The sequence below is a fragment of the Oryctolagus cuniculus genome, chromosome 18, assembly GCF_051225735.1.
Source record: "Oryctolagus cuniculus isolate XC-2025 breed Fujian yellow rabbit chromosome 18, ASM5122573v1, whole genome shotgun sequence".
NCBI lineage: Eukaryota > Metazoa > Chordata > Mammalia > Lagomorpha > Leporidae > Oryctolagus > Oryctolagus cuniculus.
Genome location: NC_142884.1, coordinates 65545254 through 65563598, shown reverse-complemented (window position 1 = coordinate 65563598; position 18345 = coordinate 65545254). Strand labels below are relative to the sequence as shown.

Sequence of the window (18345 nt, the reverse complement as noted above, 5' to 3'; positions counted from 1 at the left end):
CTAAAGAAAACATTTCAATGGTAAATCAATCTTAGCTAGTACGACAAAGCTAAAGAAAACAGGAGAAAATTATTATAATCTCAGCATAGGGAAAAGATATTGACCACATGGAAGGCATAGATTACAAAGGGAAAGATCTAAAAATTCAAATATTTTAAAATGAGTAAATTCTGTTAATTAAAAAATAGTACTAAAAGAAAGTAAAAAGAGACCACTGGTAGAATAAACAAAAACAACAAATAGGGGCCGGCGCCATGGCTCACTTGGTTAATCCTCTGCCTGTAGCGCCGGCATCCCATATAGGCGCCGGGTTCTAGTCCTGGTTGCTCCTCTTCCAGTCCAGCTCTCTGCTGTGGCCCGGGAAGGCAGTGGAGGATGGCCCAAGTGCTTGGGCACCTGCACCCGCGTGGGAGACCAGGAAGAAGCACCTGACTCCTGGCTTCAGATCAGTGTAGCGGCCATTTGGGGGGTGAACCAACGGAAGGAAGACCTTTCTCTCTGTCTCTTTCTCACTGTCTAACTCTATCTGTCAAATAAAAAATTAAAAAAAAAAAAAAAAAAAACCACCAAATAGGCAAGCACCCAGAACTATATATGACTATACAAATTAGTAAGAAAAAGATAATTAAGAGGTACAGCTGTTGTTTTGGCATAGCAAGGAAAGCCAGCACCACCTGTGATGCTGCCACCCAAATAGGCATTGGTTCAAGTCCCAGATGCTCTACTTCCAATCTAGTTCCTTCCTAACACACTTGAGAAAGCAGAAGAAAATAGCCCAAGTGTTTGGGCCCCTGCTCCCAGGTAGGAGACTCAGAAGCTCCTGGCTCCTGGCTTCAGCCTGGCGTCGCTCCAGCTCCTATGGCCATTTGGGGAGTGAGCCAACAGACAGACCTCTATTTCTGACTCCCTCCCCAACATAACTATGCCTTTCAAATAAATAAAATCTTTATATAATAATTTTTTAAAAAGTAGCAAGATATATGAACAAGCAATTCACAAAAGGAACCTGAATAAAAAGCAAATCTTATGAAAAGATATTTAACATTACCAATCATGATGGAAACAGAACTGAAAATCAGAGAAATATTATTGTACATTCATCAGAATAGTGAAAATTTCAACGTCTGATACGAGATATGGCACATTGGGCGCCTCTATACTCTGCTATAGGAAAAGCAACTAGTAATATAAGCTAGGGAACAATTCAGCAATAGCAGTGTTGAATGTTAATATACCTGTAGAGCTAAGGTTCCTCAACCTTAGTGCTAGTGATACTGGAGGACAGATAATATCTTGTTGTGGGGGCTGCCTTGTACATTATAGGATATTCAGCAGCACGCCTGGCTTGAATGCATTACATGGCAATAGCACCTTCCCAAACATTTATTCAAACATTTATTCAAACACTGCCAAACCCTAGAGGGAAAAATTTCCTCCAGTTGAGAACCACTACCTTTCTCAGGAACACTTTTAATTAACTCATATATATGTACACCAGGAAACACATACAAACTACTCATAGTAAGATAACAATTCTACACATAGTATCAAGAAAACCACAGGAATGGTAAACACCAATGCTAAACTGCTTTAGAAGATTTATTAGTTGCCTTGAGAATGAAAGGAAAATGAGATGAAAGGAAAAATACATGGAGAAAACAACAACTCTCTTAATAGCATTTCATTTTACAAGCTAAAGCAGGTCGATACTTTGTGAATTTTGTATTTTTTTTATTTATTTATTTGACAGAGTGAGAAAGAGAGAGACAGAGAAAGAGAGAAAGGTCTTCCTTCCATTGGTTCACCCACCCCCCCGGCCAATGGCCTCCACGGCCGGAGCTATGCTGATCCAAAGCCAGAAGCCAGGTGCTTCCTCCTGGTCTCCCATGCAGGTGCAGGGGCCCAAGCACTTGGGCCATCCTCCACTGCCTTCCAAGGCTACAGCACAGAGCTGGACTGGAAGAGGAGCAACCAGGACTAGAACCTGGCACCCATATGGGATGCCGGCGCCACAGGCAGAGGATTAACCAAATGAGCCATGGCACTGGCCCTGTATGTTAAATATAATTTTTTTCTTCCTAGTCTCCATCAATTTGTTTTTTAAATTTTAAATTTTTAATTAATCAGTTTGATAGATAGGGAGAGTTACCATCTAGTAGTACACACCCCAAACACCCATAATGGCCATAGCTGGGCCAAGCTGAAACCAGAAGCCAGAAAGTCAATTTAAGTTTCACAAGTGTGTGCCTATCACAATTCCCTCCAAGTATAAGCATTAGTAGGAAGCAAGAATCAGCAGTGGAGCCAGGACTTGATTGCAGGCACTCAAATTAATGGTTTAACCACCAGGCCAAATGCTTACCGCGGCATAATGAAATTTTAATGCATATATACATTACAAGAGGTGGGTAGGGAGGGGGGAGAAGGGAGTAGAGGTTGCCTGATCACCATTTTTATTTGATCCTTCCAAATAAGAACATTTTGAGGGGCCGGCACTGTGGCGTAGTGGGTAAAGCTGCTGCCTGCAGTGTTGAATGAAATCAAGCCAGTTAGAGTCCTGGCTGCTCCACTTCTGATCCAGCTCTCTGCTATGGCCTGAGAAGGCAATGGAGGATGGCCTAAGTCCTTGAGCCCCCTGTAACTGAGTGGGAAACCCAGAAGAAGCTCCTGGCTTCCGATCGCTGCAGCTCCAGCCATCGCAGCCAGTTGGGGAGTGAACTGGGGGGTGAAAGTCCTCCCTCTCCCCCCCCCCTTCTCTGCCTCTCTCTGTGTAGCTCTGACTTTCAAATTCATTCATTCATTCATTCATTCATAACAAAAAAAAAAAGAAAAAGAAAAAAGAACATCATGGCCATGAAATGTTTAAAAAAAGGAACACTTTGAAGGTCATACAATAAAAGTCAATGACCTTTGAACTGAGAAGATTCTAAAAAGAAGCATAGAAAATTCAGCAAAGTAATGAGAATCTATTATACACTTATAATTTTTTTAAAAAAATTTATTAGTTTTGGCCGGCGCCACGGCTCACTAGGCTAATCCTCCGCCTAGCGGCGCCGGCACACCGGGTTCTAGTCCCGGTCGGGGCGCCGGATTCTGTCCCGGTTGCCCCTCTTCCAGGCCAGCTCTCTGCTGTGGCCAGGGAGTGCAGTGGAGGATGGCCCAGGTGCTTGGGCCCTGCACCCCATGGGAGACCAGGAGAAGCACCTGGCTCCTGGCTTCAGATCAGCGCGGTACGCCGGCCGCGGCGGCCATTGGAGGGTGAACCAACGGCAAAGGAAGACCTTTCTCTCTGTCTCTCTCTCTCACTGTCCACTCTGTCAAAAAAAAAAAAAAAAAAAAAATTTATTAGTTTCAAAGGCAGAGAGACCTTCTGTCTACTGATTCACTCCCCACAAATGCCCACAAGTGGGGCTGGGGCCAGCCCAAAGCCAGGAGATAGGAAGAAAGTCAACTGGGTCTCCATGTTGGTGGCGGGGACTCAAGTACTTGAGTCAAGTCCCTGTTACTTCCCAGGATACACATTAGCAGGAAGCTGGAATCAGAAGAGGAGCTGGAACCCAAACTCAGGCTTTCCCAAGTAGCAGTTCAACCACTGTGCCAAACAACCATCCCAGGGAATATATTTAATATTTAAGATTTCAAACTACTTATGAAATTAATTGAAAATATACCATTTAAAAATAATAATGAAATAAAGGAAGGCTGGAATATTTAAGAAAAAAAAGATATTAAAGAAGGAAAGAAAAAAACCCAACATAATAAAATTAGCAAAGAAGGTAGAAATACAGAAGCCTAGGTAAAGCATTAAAGACACTAAAACCAATGCAAATACAACAGAATGATCCCTCAAGTAGATTACCAATGAAGTACACAAAGAACATTCATACAGTTCCTGCAATTTTTCAGATATAATCTGCTCATTTTCCCACCAATTCCTATTTTCAGAACAATTTTACTAATGTGTTCTCCTAGAAAATCAGAGGCTACATAAGATACATGGACAGCATAAGGTCCCTAACTTCCTCAAATGTTGGCCTATTTCTTCTATATATGTACAGTACATAGTTTTGAGAAACTACAAAACGTCATCACTACAAATCATCTAGAAAACACACGTTGGGATTGGCACTGAGGTGGAGCCGGTAAAGCATCCCATACTGGTGCCAATTTGAGTCCGGGCTGCCCCATTCCAATCCAGCTCCCTGCTAATGTGCCAGCTCTCTGCTGTGGCCTGGGGAAGCAGAAGAAGATAGCCCAAGTTCTTGGGCCCCTGCACCCACATGGAAGACTCTGAAGAAGCTCCAGGTTCCTGGCTTCACATCAGCCTAGCTCTGGCAGCTGCAGCCATTCAAGGGGTGAACCAGTGGATGGAAGACTTTTCTCACTCCCTGCCTCTGCCTCTCTCTAACTCTGCCTTTCAAATATATAAGTAAATCTTTAAAAAAAAAAAAAAACACACAAATGCTAAATATATTCCCATATTTCTACCAACAATAGTGTAAAATGGAATGAAACTGTATCTAGCACTCAAATTTTTAATTTAAAAATGTAAACAAAATGGGAAAATGTGTTAAAATCCATTATAGATAAGGAAAAGAAAATTCAGGCTTTCTTTTAAATTTTTATTTATTTATTTATTTTTGATAGGCAGAGCGGACAGTGAGAGAGAGAGACAGAGAGAAAGGTCTTCCTTTGCCGTTGGTTTACCCTCCAATGGCCACGGCGGCCGGCACACCGCGCTGATCCGTAGTCAGGAGCCAGGTGCTTCTCCTGGAACCCGGTGTGCCAGCACCACAGGCAGAGGATTAGCCTAGTGAGCCGCGGCACCGGCAATTCAGGCTTTTTAACATCATTTTTTTTAACCTACAAGAAAACAATTAGCCTTTCTTTCTTTTTTAAAGATTGTTATTTATTTGAAAATTTGAGTTATACAGAGAGGAAAGGAGAGATACAGAGAGAGAGAGAGGTCCTCCATCCGCTGGTTCACTCCCTGACTGGCTGCAATGGCCAGAGCTATGGTGATCCAAAGCCAGGAGCCTCCTCTGGGTCTCTCGCGTGGGTGCAGGGACCCAAGAACTCGGGCCATCTTCTACTGCGTTGACAGGCCATAGCAGAAAATTGGATCAGAAGTGGAGCAGCCAGGACTCAACCAGCACCCATATGGGATGCCGGCACTGTAGGCGGCAGCTTTACCCGCTACGCCACAGCGCTGGCCCCTAACAATATCTTTTGAATAAATAAATCTTTAAATAAAAAAAAAAACTTCACAAATAAGCTGAGTTTACGATACAAAAAGAATGTTCAAAAACACTCATCCACAATGCAAACAAGTGGAAAGACATTAAATATTCCTTGTGATTAAAAAAAATGGTGGCATAGCGGATAAAAGCCACCACCTGCAATGCCAGCATCCCATATGGATGCTGGTTTAAGTCTTGGCAGCTCTACTTCCAATCCAGTTCTCTGCTAATGACCTAAGAAAGCAGCAGAGGATAACCCAAGTGCTTGGACCCCTGCATCAATATGGGAGAGGAGGAAGAAGTTCCTGGCTTCTGGTTTCAGTCTGACCCAGCCCTAGCTGTTGTGGCCATTTGGAAAGTGAACCAGCAGATGGAAGATTTCTCTCTGTCTGTCCTTCTCCGTAACTCTTTCAAATAAACAAAATAAATCTTTAAAAAAAAAAAAAAAAAAGAAAACAAAATAACAGGACCAATTTTCAGGTATCAGGGCTTTCTTTTTAAATGCATGTATGTAGGTATGTATTTATTGAAAAGGCAGAGAAAAACAGACTGATAGAGACAAATAGAGATCTTGGATCTGCTGTTCAAACAGCCACAATGATCAGGGCTGGGCCAGACTGCAGTCAGGAGCTCAAAACTCAATCTATGTCTTCCACACTGGTGGCAGGGACCCAACTACTCAAACTATCACTTTCCACCTCCTAGGGTGCCCCGTAAACAGAAGTTGGAATCAGAAACTGATCCACGACTGGAACCCAGCTACTGTGATACAGGTTATAGGGAGCCCAAGCCCACCTCTCTACCAGGACCTTTAAAAATCATAATACACAGCGGCCAGCAATGTGGACTGGAGGTATGACCACCACTTGCAGTGCTGGCATCCCATATTCGCCCTCGTTCAAGACGGGGCTGCTCCATTTCTGATCCAGCTCTCTACTATGGCCTGGGAAAGCGGTAGAAGATGGCTCAAGTTCTTGAGTTCCTGTACCCGCGTGGGAAACCTAGAGGAAGCTCCTGGCTCCTGGCTTCGAATTGGTGCAGCTCCAGCTGTTGCGGCCATCTGGGGAGTGGACCAGCAGATCAAAGACCTCTAACTCTGCCTTTCAAATAAATAAGTCATCTTTTTTTAAAAAGATAATACATAATGTTCATGACTATAAGATGAAACATACTGAGCCGGCGCCGCAGCTCAATAGGCTAATCTTCCACCTAGCGGCGCCGGCACACCGGGTTCTAGTCCCGGTCGGGGCGCCAGATTCTGTCCCGGTTGCCCCTCTTCCAGGCCAGCTCTCTGCTGTGGCCAGGGAGTGCAGTGGAGGATGGCCCAAGTGCTTGGGCCCTGCACCCCATGGGAGACCAGGAGAAGCACCTGGCTCCTGCCTTTGGATCAGCTCGGTGTGCCGGCCACAGCATGCCAGCCCATTGGAGGGTGAACCAACGGCAAAAAGGAAGACCTTTCTCTCTGTCTTTATCTCACTATCCACTCTGCCTGTCAAAAAAAAAAAAAAAAAAAAAGATGAAACATACTGGCCATATAAATTGAGAAAAAGGTAAATAATATTTACCCAAATACTTCCAATGTGTCATTCACTGAACTGATTAACAGTTCTCAAAAATACACTGTGGGGTAAGTATTAATCGCCCTTGTTCACAGCATATTCAGACTGAATAACTTGGTGTAAGAAAGTTATCCAAAATAAGGACAAATTGATATAGTGATATTTGTTGAAGTAACTAGCCAAAAAAATATACTTAGAATTATGTAAAATGCCTAACAGCTAGGAAACGAGTGCAAGCTTCTTGATAAAATTAGATAGTCATTCAAAATTGTAATTAGGAAGCCTATGTACTAATGTGACAACACTAATATGTTAGTGAATTCATATACTATACTTTTAACTATGAGATTATTTTTGCTTTGCCAGTTATCCAGGATAACTTTGGTATCTAAGATCTGAAACAATTTGTAAGGGGCAGCCAGTGTGGTGGTACAGCAGGTTAAGCTGCCATTTATAATGCTGGCATCCTGTATCAGAGCACTGGTTCAAGTCCTGGCTACTCTGCTTCTAGACCAGCCCCCTGCTTACTCACTTGGGAAAGCAGCAGCAGGTGGGTCAAGCACTTGGGCCCTTTCTATCCATGTGAGAAACTGATATGGAATTCCAGGTTCCGGCCCCGCCTGGCCACTGGGGCCATTTGGGTAGTGAATCAGCAGATCTCTTCTTCTCTGTCACTTTTTCAAACACATAAATAGATCTTAAAAACCCAAAGAAGCTTTTTGTAAATAATTCCAAAGTGGGGCCAGCGTGGTGGCTCAGCAGGTTAAAGCAGCAGAATGCAGTGCCTGAATCCCATATGGGCGTCAGTTCAAGACTCGCCTGCTGCTCAACTTCTGATTCAGCTCCCTGCTGATGCACCTGGGAAAGCAGTAGAAGATGGTCTAAGTACATGGGCCTCTGTACTCACACAAGAGAAAATGAAAAAGCTCCTGGCTCCTGGCTTCAGCCTGGCTGTTGCACCCATTTGGAGAGTGAACCAGCAGATGAAGGATCTCTCTCTAACTCTGCCTTTCATATAAATCATAAAAAAAAAAAAAAAAAAAAAAAAAAACTTCACAGTAAATGACCAACAAAACAAAAAAGAATTATAAAGTGCATGAAAAGTGATAACTGGAAAATTTGTCAACATATAGACAAAAATCCTAAGATCTGAGAGTGAGCAATTGGCCAGGCAGTTAAGTTGTCAGTTTGGATGTCCAGGGCCATATTGGATTACCTAGGTTCAACACTCGGCTTCAATTCCTAACTCCAGATTCCTGCTAATGCAGACCCGGAAATGTAGTGTTTCATTTCCTATCCAGCTCCCTGCTGATGGCCTGGGAAAGCAGTGGATGATGGCCCAAGTGCCTGGGTCCCTGCACCCGAATGGGAGACCAGAAAAAGCTCATGGCTTCAGATCAGCCCAGCTCTGGCCAAAGGTAATTGGTTTCTGCTACCCACATGGGACACTGACTGAATTCCTGTCATCTGGTCCAGCCCAGGGCTGGACCCTACATGTTGCAGGTATGTATAGAATAAAAGAATAGATGGGAGCTAGTACTCTCTTTCCCCTACCTTTCAAATAAATACACTTTAAAAAAAATTATTTGGGGCCAGAGAATGGCCCACGTCATTAGGCCCCTCGAACCCATATGGGAGACCCAGAAGAAGTTCTTGGATCTTGGCTTCTGGCTTCAGCTTGGCCCAACCCTGGCTGTTGTGACCATTGGAGAATGAACCAGTGGATGGAAAATCTCTGTATCTCTCCTTCTCTCTCTAACTCACCCTTTCAAATACATAAAATAAATCTTTTTTTTTTTTAAAAAAGCTGACATCCTATGAATTGAACACATCAATTATAAATATTCTCATAAGAAAAGTTACATCTGAATATTATAGCTATGAATTACCTTTGTCCTTTGGTTGCTCTAACAGGAATGATGAGCAGGAGGAAAGAAGGCAAGAAGGTGATAGGCTAACATTTCTCCATAAATGGCCATAGCTATTCAAAAGTAACAATGAACAGAGATACCTAGAAAATGTCTTTGTCTTTGGACACTAACTAAAAGCAGAAGTGACTTAGGATATATTCTTTTCAAGCCTGAAAGATAAAGTCTTGGGGCCAGCATTATGTCTCAGAGGGTTAAAGCCCTGGCCTGTGGCACCAGCATCCCATATGGGCGCCAGTTCTAGTCCTGCCTGCTCCATTTCCGATCCAGCTCTATGCTATGGCCTGGGAAAGCAGCAGAAGATGGTCCAAGTCCCTGGGCCCCTGAACCTGCAAGAAGCTCCTGGCTTCAGAACAGCTCAACTCTGGCCATTGCTGTCACCTGGGAAGTAACGGAAGACCTCTCTCTCCCTCTCTGGCACTACCTCTATCTGTAACTGTCTTTCAAATAAATAAAATGCATCTTTAAAAATAAAAGGGGGATGTGTTTTTATCTTAAAATCCTATGAATAATTTTTTCTGCTAAAATTAAAGATTACGCTGACTCTTTAGTGCACTAGCATGACCATGCTGTGGACAGTCTATTTTTGTTTCTCATTTAGCTTCTTTCTTCCAGTGATTCATGTGCTGGAAAATCTAGTATCACTACGGCTTCTTTCCAAGGTCTCCATCCCTATCCATGCATTAGATAGCTCCAGTCTAGCCTCACCTGTAAGGTTGATGTCTCCCAGCAAATCAAGAAGTTCTCCACCAGCGGAAGCAGGTTTGCTTGTAGGTGCAGTTGGGATAACAGGTGTTATGTCATTTCCTCCCAATAAATCCAATAAATCATTAGCCTAAACAAGAAAATAACACCTCAATTCATCAGTTATTTGTCTTATCTACAGCTAAGGCAAAATTCTGTCAATACTTAAGAATTATGAAGGGAATTATCAGCAATACAAGCATATTAAGGGGAATCAGCTAAAAATGAAGCTGTCAGAGACTGTAAGAAATCTGTCCAACTAAGTAAATGTAAGGCTACCTGGCTGGTAGGCTGTGGCCCAGAGGGTGGTGGTTTGGTCTCTAGTGGAGCAGGTTCTGTCTCTCCATTTGTCTGCACAATTTCAGTAGGGCCATTTGTAGTCACTTTTTCCATGACAGGCATTCTTTCAAGTAGGGCAGACCTAGAAGAGTCTGAAGTGGTTAAATTCTAGGCAGTTAACCTAGATTCCCTACCCTAAAAGAATCACTATTAACTATATTAATGCCAAACATGGAAAACTGTCTCCCCCTCTCCACTCAACACTCATATCAACATAGAAGACGGATTAAAAGAGTACATAATCTAAAATCCTGACTGGGTTAAGGGCAGGCAAGAAACCTTGAATAAATAAACCATCCACCTAAATCCCAAAACATATATTTCAGTGGTAGAGATTCTGGGATAAAAGAAAGCTGAATCAATAGTTATTAACATGGCACTGTGACATAGCAGGTTAAGCCTCAGCCTGCGGTGCTGTCCTCCCATATGGGTACCAGTCCGAGTCCTGGATGTTTCATTTCCTATCCAGCTCCCTGCTGATGGCCTGGGAAAGCAGTGGATGATGGCCCAAGTGCCTGGGTCCCTGCACCCGAATGGGAGACCAGAAAAAGCTCATGGCTTCAGATCAGCCCAGCTCTGGCCACTGCAGCCATTTTGAGAGAGAACCAGCAGATGGAAGACCTTTCACTCTGTCTCTCCCTCTCCCTGTAATTCTGCCTCTCAAGTAAAAAAATAAAAATAAAAATAAAAAAAGTAGTTATTAACAGTCTCCAGTCAAGAAGATATTGCATAGGGCCAATGACACAGTAGTTAAGCCATTGCTTACAATACCAGCATCCCAAATCAGAGTGCTGGTTCCAGTCCTATCTCCTCTGCTAATCTACCTGGGAAGGAAGCAGAAGATGGTCCAAGTGCTCGGGTCCCTATCACAATCAGGGGAGACCCAAATGCAGTTCCTGGCTCCTGGCTTCAGCCAGGCCCAGCTCTGGTTATTGCAGTCATTTGGGGATGGAAGATCTCACACACTCTCTTTCTCTCTCCACTTGCACTGCCTTTTCATATTTTTTTAAAAAATATTTTTGATTTATTTGAGAGAGAGAGTTACAGACAGTGACAGAGAGACACAGAAAGAACAGGCTTCCATCCGCTGGTTCACTCTCAATGGCCAGAGCTGAGCCGATGGAAGGCCAAGGAGTCAGGAGCTTCTTCCAGATCTCCCACGTGGGTGCAGGGGCCCAAACACTTGGACCATCTTCTACCACTTCCCCAGGCCACAGCAGAGAGCTGGATTGGAAAAGCAGCAGCCAGAACTAGATATGGACCCATTCAGGATGCTGGTGCCACAGGCAGTGGATTAACCTACTTCACCACAGCACTGGCTCCTTGATATGCACTTTTAAAAAATCCTTTTTAAAAAGATACTGCGTAACAGAAGAAAAAAAACACACCAAAATGTTAATAGCAACTGGATTTAAATGAGATCATTTCTCTTGGGGGAAAAAAACCCCTAGAACTCCTACTTCGTAACCAAATAAAAAAGGAAATGAAGCAAACTTTCCATACCAACAAAGGAAATGGGGGTGGGGGGGTTGGTTAGAACAAAAGAATATCATTAATTTATTTCTTTAGAGGCTAGGCAGTGTTGAAGTTAGACAAAAAAGGAAGCCTCCAATCAATTAGAACTAAACAGGGCTGTGAGGTCCAGTTAATAAAAGAATGAGTTTCCTTTATGGATTATCGCCACAATTTACTCAATATGCTGGCATGCACCCACACTGATTAGTTTCCTCTCCTCACCTCATGTGGTCATATTTCTTAAAAAGTGCATTATATTCTACTGCCCTCTGCTGGAGTTCCACATCAATGCTGCTTCCATAGATAGAAACCACTTTCTTAATTCGGCTACAGGATAAAACAATAAAAACAAATACAGTTCATAAACAAGCACAGAGAATATTTAAACAAGAGTTTCTTGGTTAAAATCTTGAAAAACTCATCTTTTCTTAATTTACATAGTTTTTCAAAAACAAAACACATCTTCCTGTGTTTACTCATGCAACATTCACCATTTTACTAATTTTAATACTAGATTTTTGTTTGTTAAATAGCCCATATCCTAAAATTTGCTAGCCAGACATATCAAATATTAGTTTGCCATAAAAGAAATTTATACTATTTGTTTCCTTCTTTAACAACAAAAGGTCATGGTATCAAATTGCAAACCCTAAATCCTTCTTGTTCACGAAGAGTTAAGCCAAAAATACCATTTCCCACAAGAATTTACTTTAAAAAGTGAAACAGAAAGTCTAAGAGAATGAAACTTTCCTTAAATAGGCTCAGGTAAGAAACTGACCCAACATGTGACTTTCATTCAAAATATAAAGGACTTAATCACCAAAACACTCATGATTTTATTTCTCTTCAGACATCTCAAAATATTGTAAACTAAAACGCTTGTCTGCTTAAAAAAAAAAAAAAAACACATCAGAAATATTTTTTGTTGCAAAATAATCCAAAATGGGTGGGAGAATGAGCAAAGTATAGGTGAAATAAGGATTAATAATGAATTGATGATTGTGATTGTGGGGTAAAAAGTACATACTAATTCATCTTACTGTTCTCTCTATGCTGAAATTTAAGTCTATGCTTTAAACTTCCCATGATAAAAAATGTTTTTAAATTATAAAACATGGGGCTGGTGTTATGGCACGTGGGTTAAGCCTCTACCTGCAACACCAGTATCCTGTATGAGTGTCAGTTAAAGTTCTGGTTGCTCCACTTCAAGTTCAGTTCCCTGCTAATTTTTCCTAGGAAAGCAGCAGAAAAATGGCCAAAGTATTGGGCCCCTACCACCCATGTTGGATAGCTGGATGGAGTTCCAGGCTCCTGGCATTAGCCTGGCCTAACCCTAGCCATTGTGGCCATTTGGGGAGTGGAACAGTGGACATCTCTTTCTCTGCTAACTCTGCCTTTCAAATAAATAAAATTAATCTTTTCTAAAAAATTACAAAACAATCTGTTCACCCTACTTCTCAATACTCACTTTACAGTACAGGTGAATCGAGTAGAAAGCTTCATAATGGCAGTGAGGGCATAACCTCGTGTCACTGAGGTGGACATGTTAGAAATTAGGACACTCTCTAAAATATCCAACACTTCATCCTCTGTTACCTGGGGTGAAAAAATAAGCATGGAGAACAAATGGTAACAATAAACAACTAAATCTGATATCAAGTCAGAGATGCTACCAGAAAGATAATCCTGCCCTTACAAAATTCTCTAACATAATCTGGGCTAAGCCAGAATAACTGTCTAAGATGTTGCATCAACCACAAGCAGACAATAAAAGGGGATAGAAAATGACCACTGGGACCTAGCAAGCATATTATACCTTCAAGTGACAGAAGGAGAGGAAATAAAAGATACAGAGTTCAAGCACTGTTGCCACAACTTTCTCTAAAGTCAGTCCTTTCATGATCAATGGGAATACATATACGTGTCTCATTTCTTCTTGTTTATCAGCTAGAGGGTAAGAGAAATAACAATTCAATCTGCTAGACTAGGGAAAGAGGCCTAAAGAGGTTTTAAAAACTCAACATGGAGGGCTGGCACTGTGGTGCAGCAGGCTAAGCCTCCACCTGTGGTGCCGACATCCTATAAAGGCGCCCATACAGGTGTCAGCTGATAGAATCCAGCTCTCTGCTATGGCTTGGGAAAGCAGTAGAAGCTGGCCCAAGTGCTTGGGCCTCTGTACCCATGTGGGGGACCTGGAAGAAGCTACTAGCTTTGAATAGGCTCAGCTCCAGTCACTGTAGCCATTTGGGGAGTGAACCAAGTGGATGGAAGACCATTCTTTCTGCTCCCTATCTGTCTGTAACTCTGCCTTTCAAATAAAATCTTTAATTAAAAAAAAAATGCAACATGGCCCAACAAATTCTATCTTAAAAAAAATGGCAAGGTTCCCAATACAATTCTAGAATTACTCCTTTAAAAAGTTTTCAAGGGGGGCCAGCACTGTGACAAAGCGGGCACCTGCATCCCATATGGGCACTGGTTCAAGTCCCAGCTACTGCACTTCTGATCCAGCTCCCTGCTGATGAACTTCAAAGAGCAGTGGAGGATGACCCAAGTCCTTGGGTGTCTGCACCCATGTGGGAGACTCGGAAAAAGCTCCTGGCCCCTGGCTTCAGACTGGCTCATGTCCATTGTGGTTATTTGGGGAGCGAACCAGCAGATGGAAGATTTGTCTCTTCCTCTCTCACTATGGCTCTGCCTTTCAAATAAATAAATGTTTAAAAAAATTATTTTATTTATTTGAAAGAGTTACAGAGAGAGGTAGAGACAGAGAGAGGTCTTCCATCTACTGGTTCACTCCCCAAATGGCTGCAACAGCTGGAGCTGAGCCAATCAGAATCCAGGAGCCAGGAGCTTTTTCCGAGTCTCCCACGTGAGTACAGGCACACAAGGACTTGGGCCATCCTCTGCTGCTTTCCCAGGCTCATCAGCAGGGAGCTGGATCAGAAGTGGAATAGCTGGGACCCGAACTGGCACCCATAAAGAAGGGATGCAGGCACGGCAGGCCACGGCTTTAACCTGCACAACGCTGGCCCCAAAATAAAACATTTTAAAAAAGTTTTCAAGGAACCAACCTTAACTTCCTCTTAAACACTTTCCTCCTATAACCAAAAATATTCTTTCTTTTCCTCCTTAACCAAGAACAACAAGGGGTACCTGAATAGGTTCTTCCTCTTCACACTGGCCAGACACAAGAAGATCACCATATTCACCTATACACCACGCAGCCACTTGTACCAAAGGTTGCTGTCAAAAGAAAGTCAGCATTTGTTGAAGACTTCAATCTTTACAAAGATATTTAATGCAAATAACTGGCCATCTTATCAAAAAGGTCTAAAGAGAGCACACCTAGAGTGCTATCAGTAAGAAACTTACCAGGGAAATAAAGCAGAAAGAAAAGCAAATACAAATGAAATACTTACTTGAGAATAATCACCAAGAATTGCTTTGTACAAGCGCTGGACAGTATAGGCATGCATCTCCACACTATTGGTTATTAACTGGATCAAATTGGGAACTGCATCGTCACGAACATAACTTCCTGCCTAAAAGAAAATGCAGACAGTCACTCTCAGAACACACAGCAATGACAATAATGTTTGCCACTACTGCTATTGTTGCTAGAAGACTAACCTCAAAACACCCTCAGAAATAAACTTGGTACTAATTCTCAGGTTCCTAAGTTGCTCAAACTTTAAAGTCTTATTAAATATTTTTACTATTTACATTTTATCAAAAACCATATTTCTCCAAATTACAAGTAAAATATAAAGGTTTAAAATGTCAAGAAAAGCCATTTCTACTCAAAACAGTTTAAGGCCTAACATCTAAAAATTTAAGAAGTTTTCACTGGGGAACTAAATTATAATCCCTCTTTGCTTCCCACAACCCTCAACATTTTTAAAATCATGCAGGCAAACAAAGGTAGTCATGTTTCTCTGTGGGATGGAGACATGAAGTACACACAGTTCAAAAGGACAAATTAAGATAAAAGGAATTAAAAAAGTAGTAACTTCTTAAAAACAAGTTTATTTTAAAACATCACCCTGTCCTTTAAAAAGAATTGTTTACAGGCCGGCACCCGGCTCACTAGGCTAATCCTCTGCCTTGCGGCGCCGGCACACCGGGTTCTAGTCCCGGTCAGGGCACCAGATTCTGTCCCGGTTGCCCCTCTTCCAGGCCAGCTCTCTGCTGTGGCCCGGGAGTGCAGTAGAGGATGGCCCAAGTGCTTGGGCCCTGCACCCCACGGGAGACCAGGACAAGTACCTGGCTCCTGCCATCGGATCAGCGCAGTGCGCCTGCCGCAGCGCGCTGGCCGTGGCGGCCATTGGAGGGTGAACCAACGGCAAAAGGAAGACCTTTCTCTCTGTGTCTCTCTCTCACTGTCCACTCTGCCTGTCAAAAAAAAAAAAAAAAAAAAGAATTGTTTACAAATATTACAGAACCAACAACACTACTCTCAGAAATGGCACATATTTCTTATTTATTTATCTATGCTTTTCTTTTAACATGGTCTCCTGAATGTCCTACAAACTAGTGGAGTCTGAAACACTTTCTGCAACCACACAACCTAAAAACAGGCTGCATAAAAGATACAAACAGGGTTGGCACTGTGGTATAGTAGGACAAGCCTCCATCTGTGGCACTAGCACCCATATGGATACCAGTTCATACCCAGGCTGTCCCTCTTCCAATCCAGCACTCTGCTAGTGGCCTGGGAAAGCAGTGGAAGATGGCCCAAGTGCTTCAGCCCCTACACCCACAAGGAAGACTGGGACAAAGCTCCTGGCTTCGAATCAGCCTAGCTCCAGCCATAGCGGCCATTTGGGGAGTGAATCAGCAGATGAAGACCTTTCTCTCTGTCTCTCCCTCTGTCTAACTCTACTTCTCACAAACACACACACACAAAGAACCCATGCCTAGTATCAGCCAACCTGGTTCAATCTCCCATTTCCAAACAAAACAGCAGATCTAACTTACAAGACTGAGACCAGGGCTATTCACAGGAAAAAAAAAAAAAAACACACACACACACACACACACAAAACCTCAAGACTGAAACACTCACACCTGTTAAGAAACACAATTTAGAAAAAGCATCGAAAGGAAAAGTGAAAAGCTAAAAAAGCAAATATGATATAATTTAGGTATTTACATTCTTCCCCAACCAGAGAAATCAGAATGCTTTAAGTAAGAAAAAGCATTAGAACAATCTCATTGACATTTATGGACTACTTTATCCAGCAACAGCAGAAAATACATCCTTCTTAAAATCACACTGAGCTACCAGAGGCCATATTCCAAGCCATTAAAAAATCTGAACAAATAGGAAAGAACAGAAATCAGACAAAGTGTGTTCTTCAACCACAATGAATTGAACTAGAAACCAGTAATGCAAAGACAGTTGGAGAATTCCAAATATCTGGAGACTAAAATGACATATTTCTAAACACACAAGGGTCAAAAGAGACACTACAAGAAAACTATAGACTAACAGATCTCATCAACACAGATACTGAAATCCTCAGCAAAACAGTGAATCAAATCCAACAATGTATAAAAAGAATGATAGAACTGACAATGTGGGATGTTTTTCAGATATAGAGGGCTGATTCAAACATTCAAAAATCAAGTAATATAATCTAACACATCACATGCTAAAGAAAAAATTCATTTAATCATAATAAGAGAATGTACTCAGTAGGAAAAATAAAAAGTAGGACAACAAAACAAGTCCTTCAATTTTGATAAATGTTTTCCTTCTTTGGGGCCTCACAAAAACTATGAAACTGTATCTTGTTTCATTGCATGTTTTGCCAGAATGCAATTTTCCCCATTATTAATCACGTCTATTAACTTTTGTTGTAACATTGAGGCAGACATTTGACCTAGCTGTGAAGACACCACTGGGGATGCCAGCATCACATACCAGAGTGTCTAGGTTTGAGTCCTGGCTGTTCCTGATTCCATCTTCCTGTTAACATGTACCCTGGGAGGCAGCAGGTGACTGCTCAAGTACTTGGGTCCCTGCCAACCACATGGAAGATTTGACCTTGCAATGGCCCATTCTCAGGCACTGCAGGCATTTGGAGAATAAAGCAATATAGATAGAGTTCTCTCTGTCTCTGTCTTTCAACTAAAAACAATTAGTTCACTGTAAGCAAACTAGAAAACTAATACGTCTCAAATAGAATTCCACAGTAACAAATACATATAAATCATAATTCTGGCCTATAGGTGCTTCATAATTATTTAATCCTCACTTGGGGACTACTAGTTGTTTCCAGTTTTCCCTTATTATAATAAAAACGAGATTGGGATACTTCTATATATACATTTTTGCATCCTTCTATTTTTCTAAGATAAACTTCTAAAAACTGCATTAATGAATCAAAAGGTATGAACAGTGCTGCCTGCTTCTTCTTTTTTTTTAATGAACAAAATGCCTCCTTTTGCTGGTTCTTCTCCAAATGCTCTCAATAGCTTGGGCTATGCCAGGCTGAAGCCAGAAGCCAGGAACTTGATTCAGGTCTCCCACATGTGTGGCAGCGATGCAAGTAGTTCAATCATCACTTGATGCCTCCAGGGTTCACAACAGCAGGAAGCTAGAATACAGACAGGACAAGGACCCAAAGCCAGGCACGCCAATGTGGGATGCAGGCATCCAAAGCAGAGTCTAAACTACTATGCCAAACAAATGTCCCCTGTTTGTCTTCTTTCTAACCAACACCATGAATTTGATTAAAAAGAATGATTCATTAACAAAGATACCTCACATTTATTTTACTTATTATTTCTTTACCAGTAAGGGTATTTTTTCAAATTTTAGTTAGCTATTTCTTTCTTCTTTTGTGAACTGTCTGTTCAAATGCCAATTATTTGATTAAAGTACTTGATTTTTCCTAGTAATTGTAAATTACTTATAGATTTAAACTATCAATGTCCTGTCATATGTTAACATTATTTTACCCTGGTTGTCACTTGCCCTTTAAATTACATCTTTCCCTTTTGCTATGTAAA

The 18345-nt window shown here is 41.9% G+C and overlaps 1 protein-coding gene across 3 annotated transcripts in view; it reads right to left on the bottom strand.

Moving 5' to 3' along the window:
• The window catches only part of AP1G1 (adaptor related protein complex 1 subunit gamma 1), a 100611-nt gene that overhangs the window by 10704 nt on the left and 71562 nt on the right, over positions 1-18345 (bottom strand). For all 3 annotated transcript variants that reach the window (XM_002711697.6, XM_089320413.1, XM_089320412.1), the window contains 6 exons: positions 14748-14870; positions 14482-14571; positions 12794-12921; positions 11548-11652; positions 9751-9892; positions 9436-9562 (listed from right to left, as the gene is read on the bottom strand). In XM_002711697.6, the coding sequence (XP_002711743.1) occupies positions 9436-9562; positions 9751-9892; positions 11548-11652; positions 12794-12921; positions 14482-14571; positions 14748-14870 (715 nt within the window). The remainder of the gene's footprint in view (positions 1-9435; positions 9563-9750; positions 9893-11547; positions 11653-12793; positions 12922-14481; positions 14572-14747; positions 14871-18345) is intronic.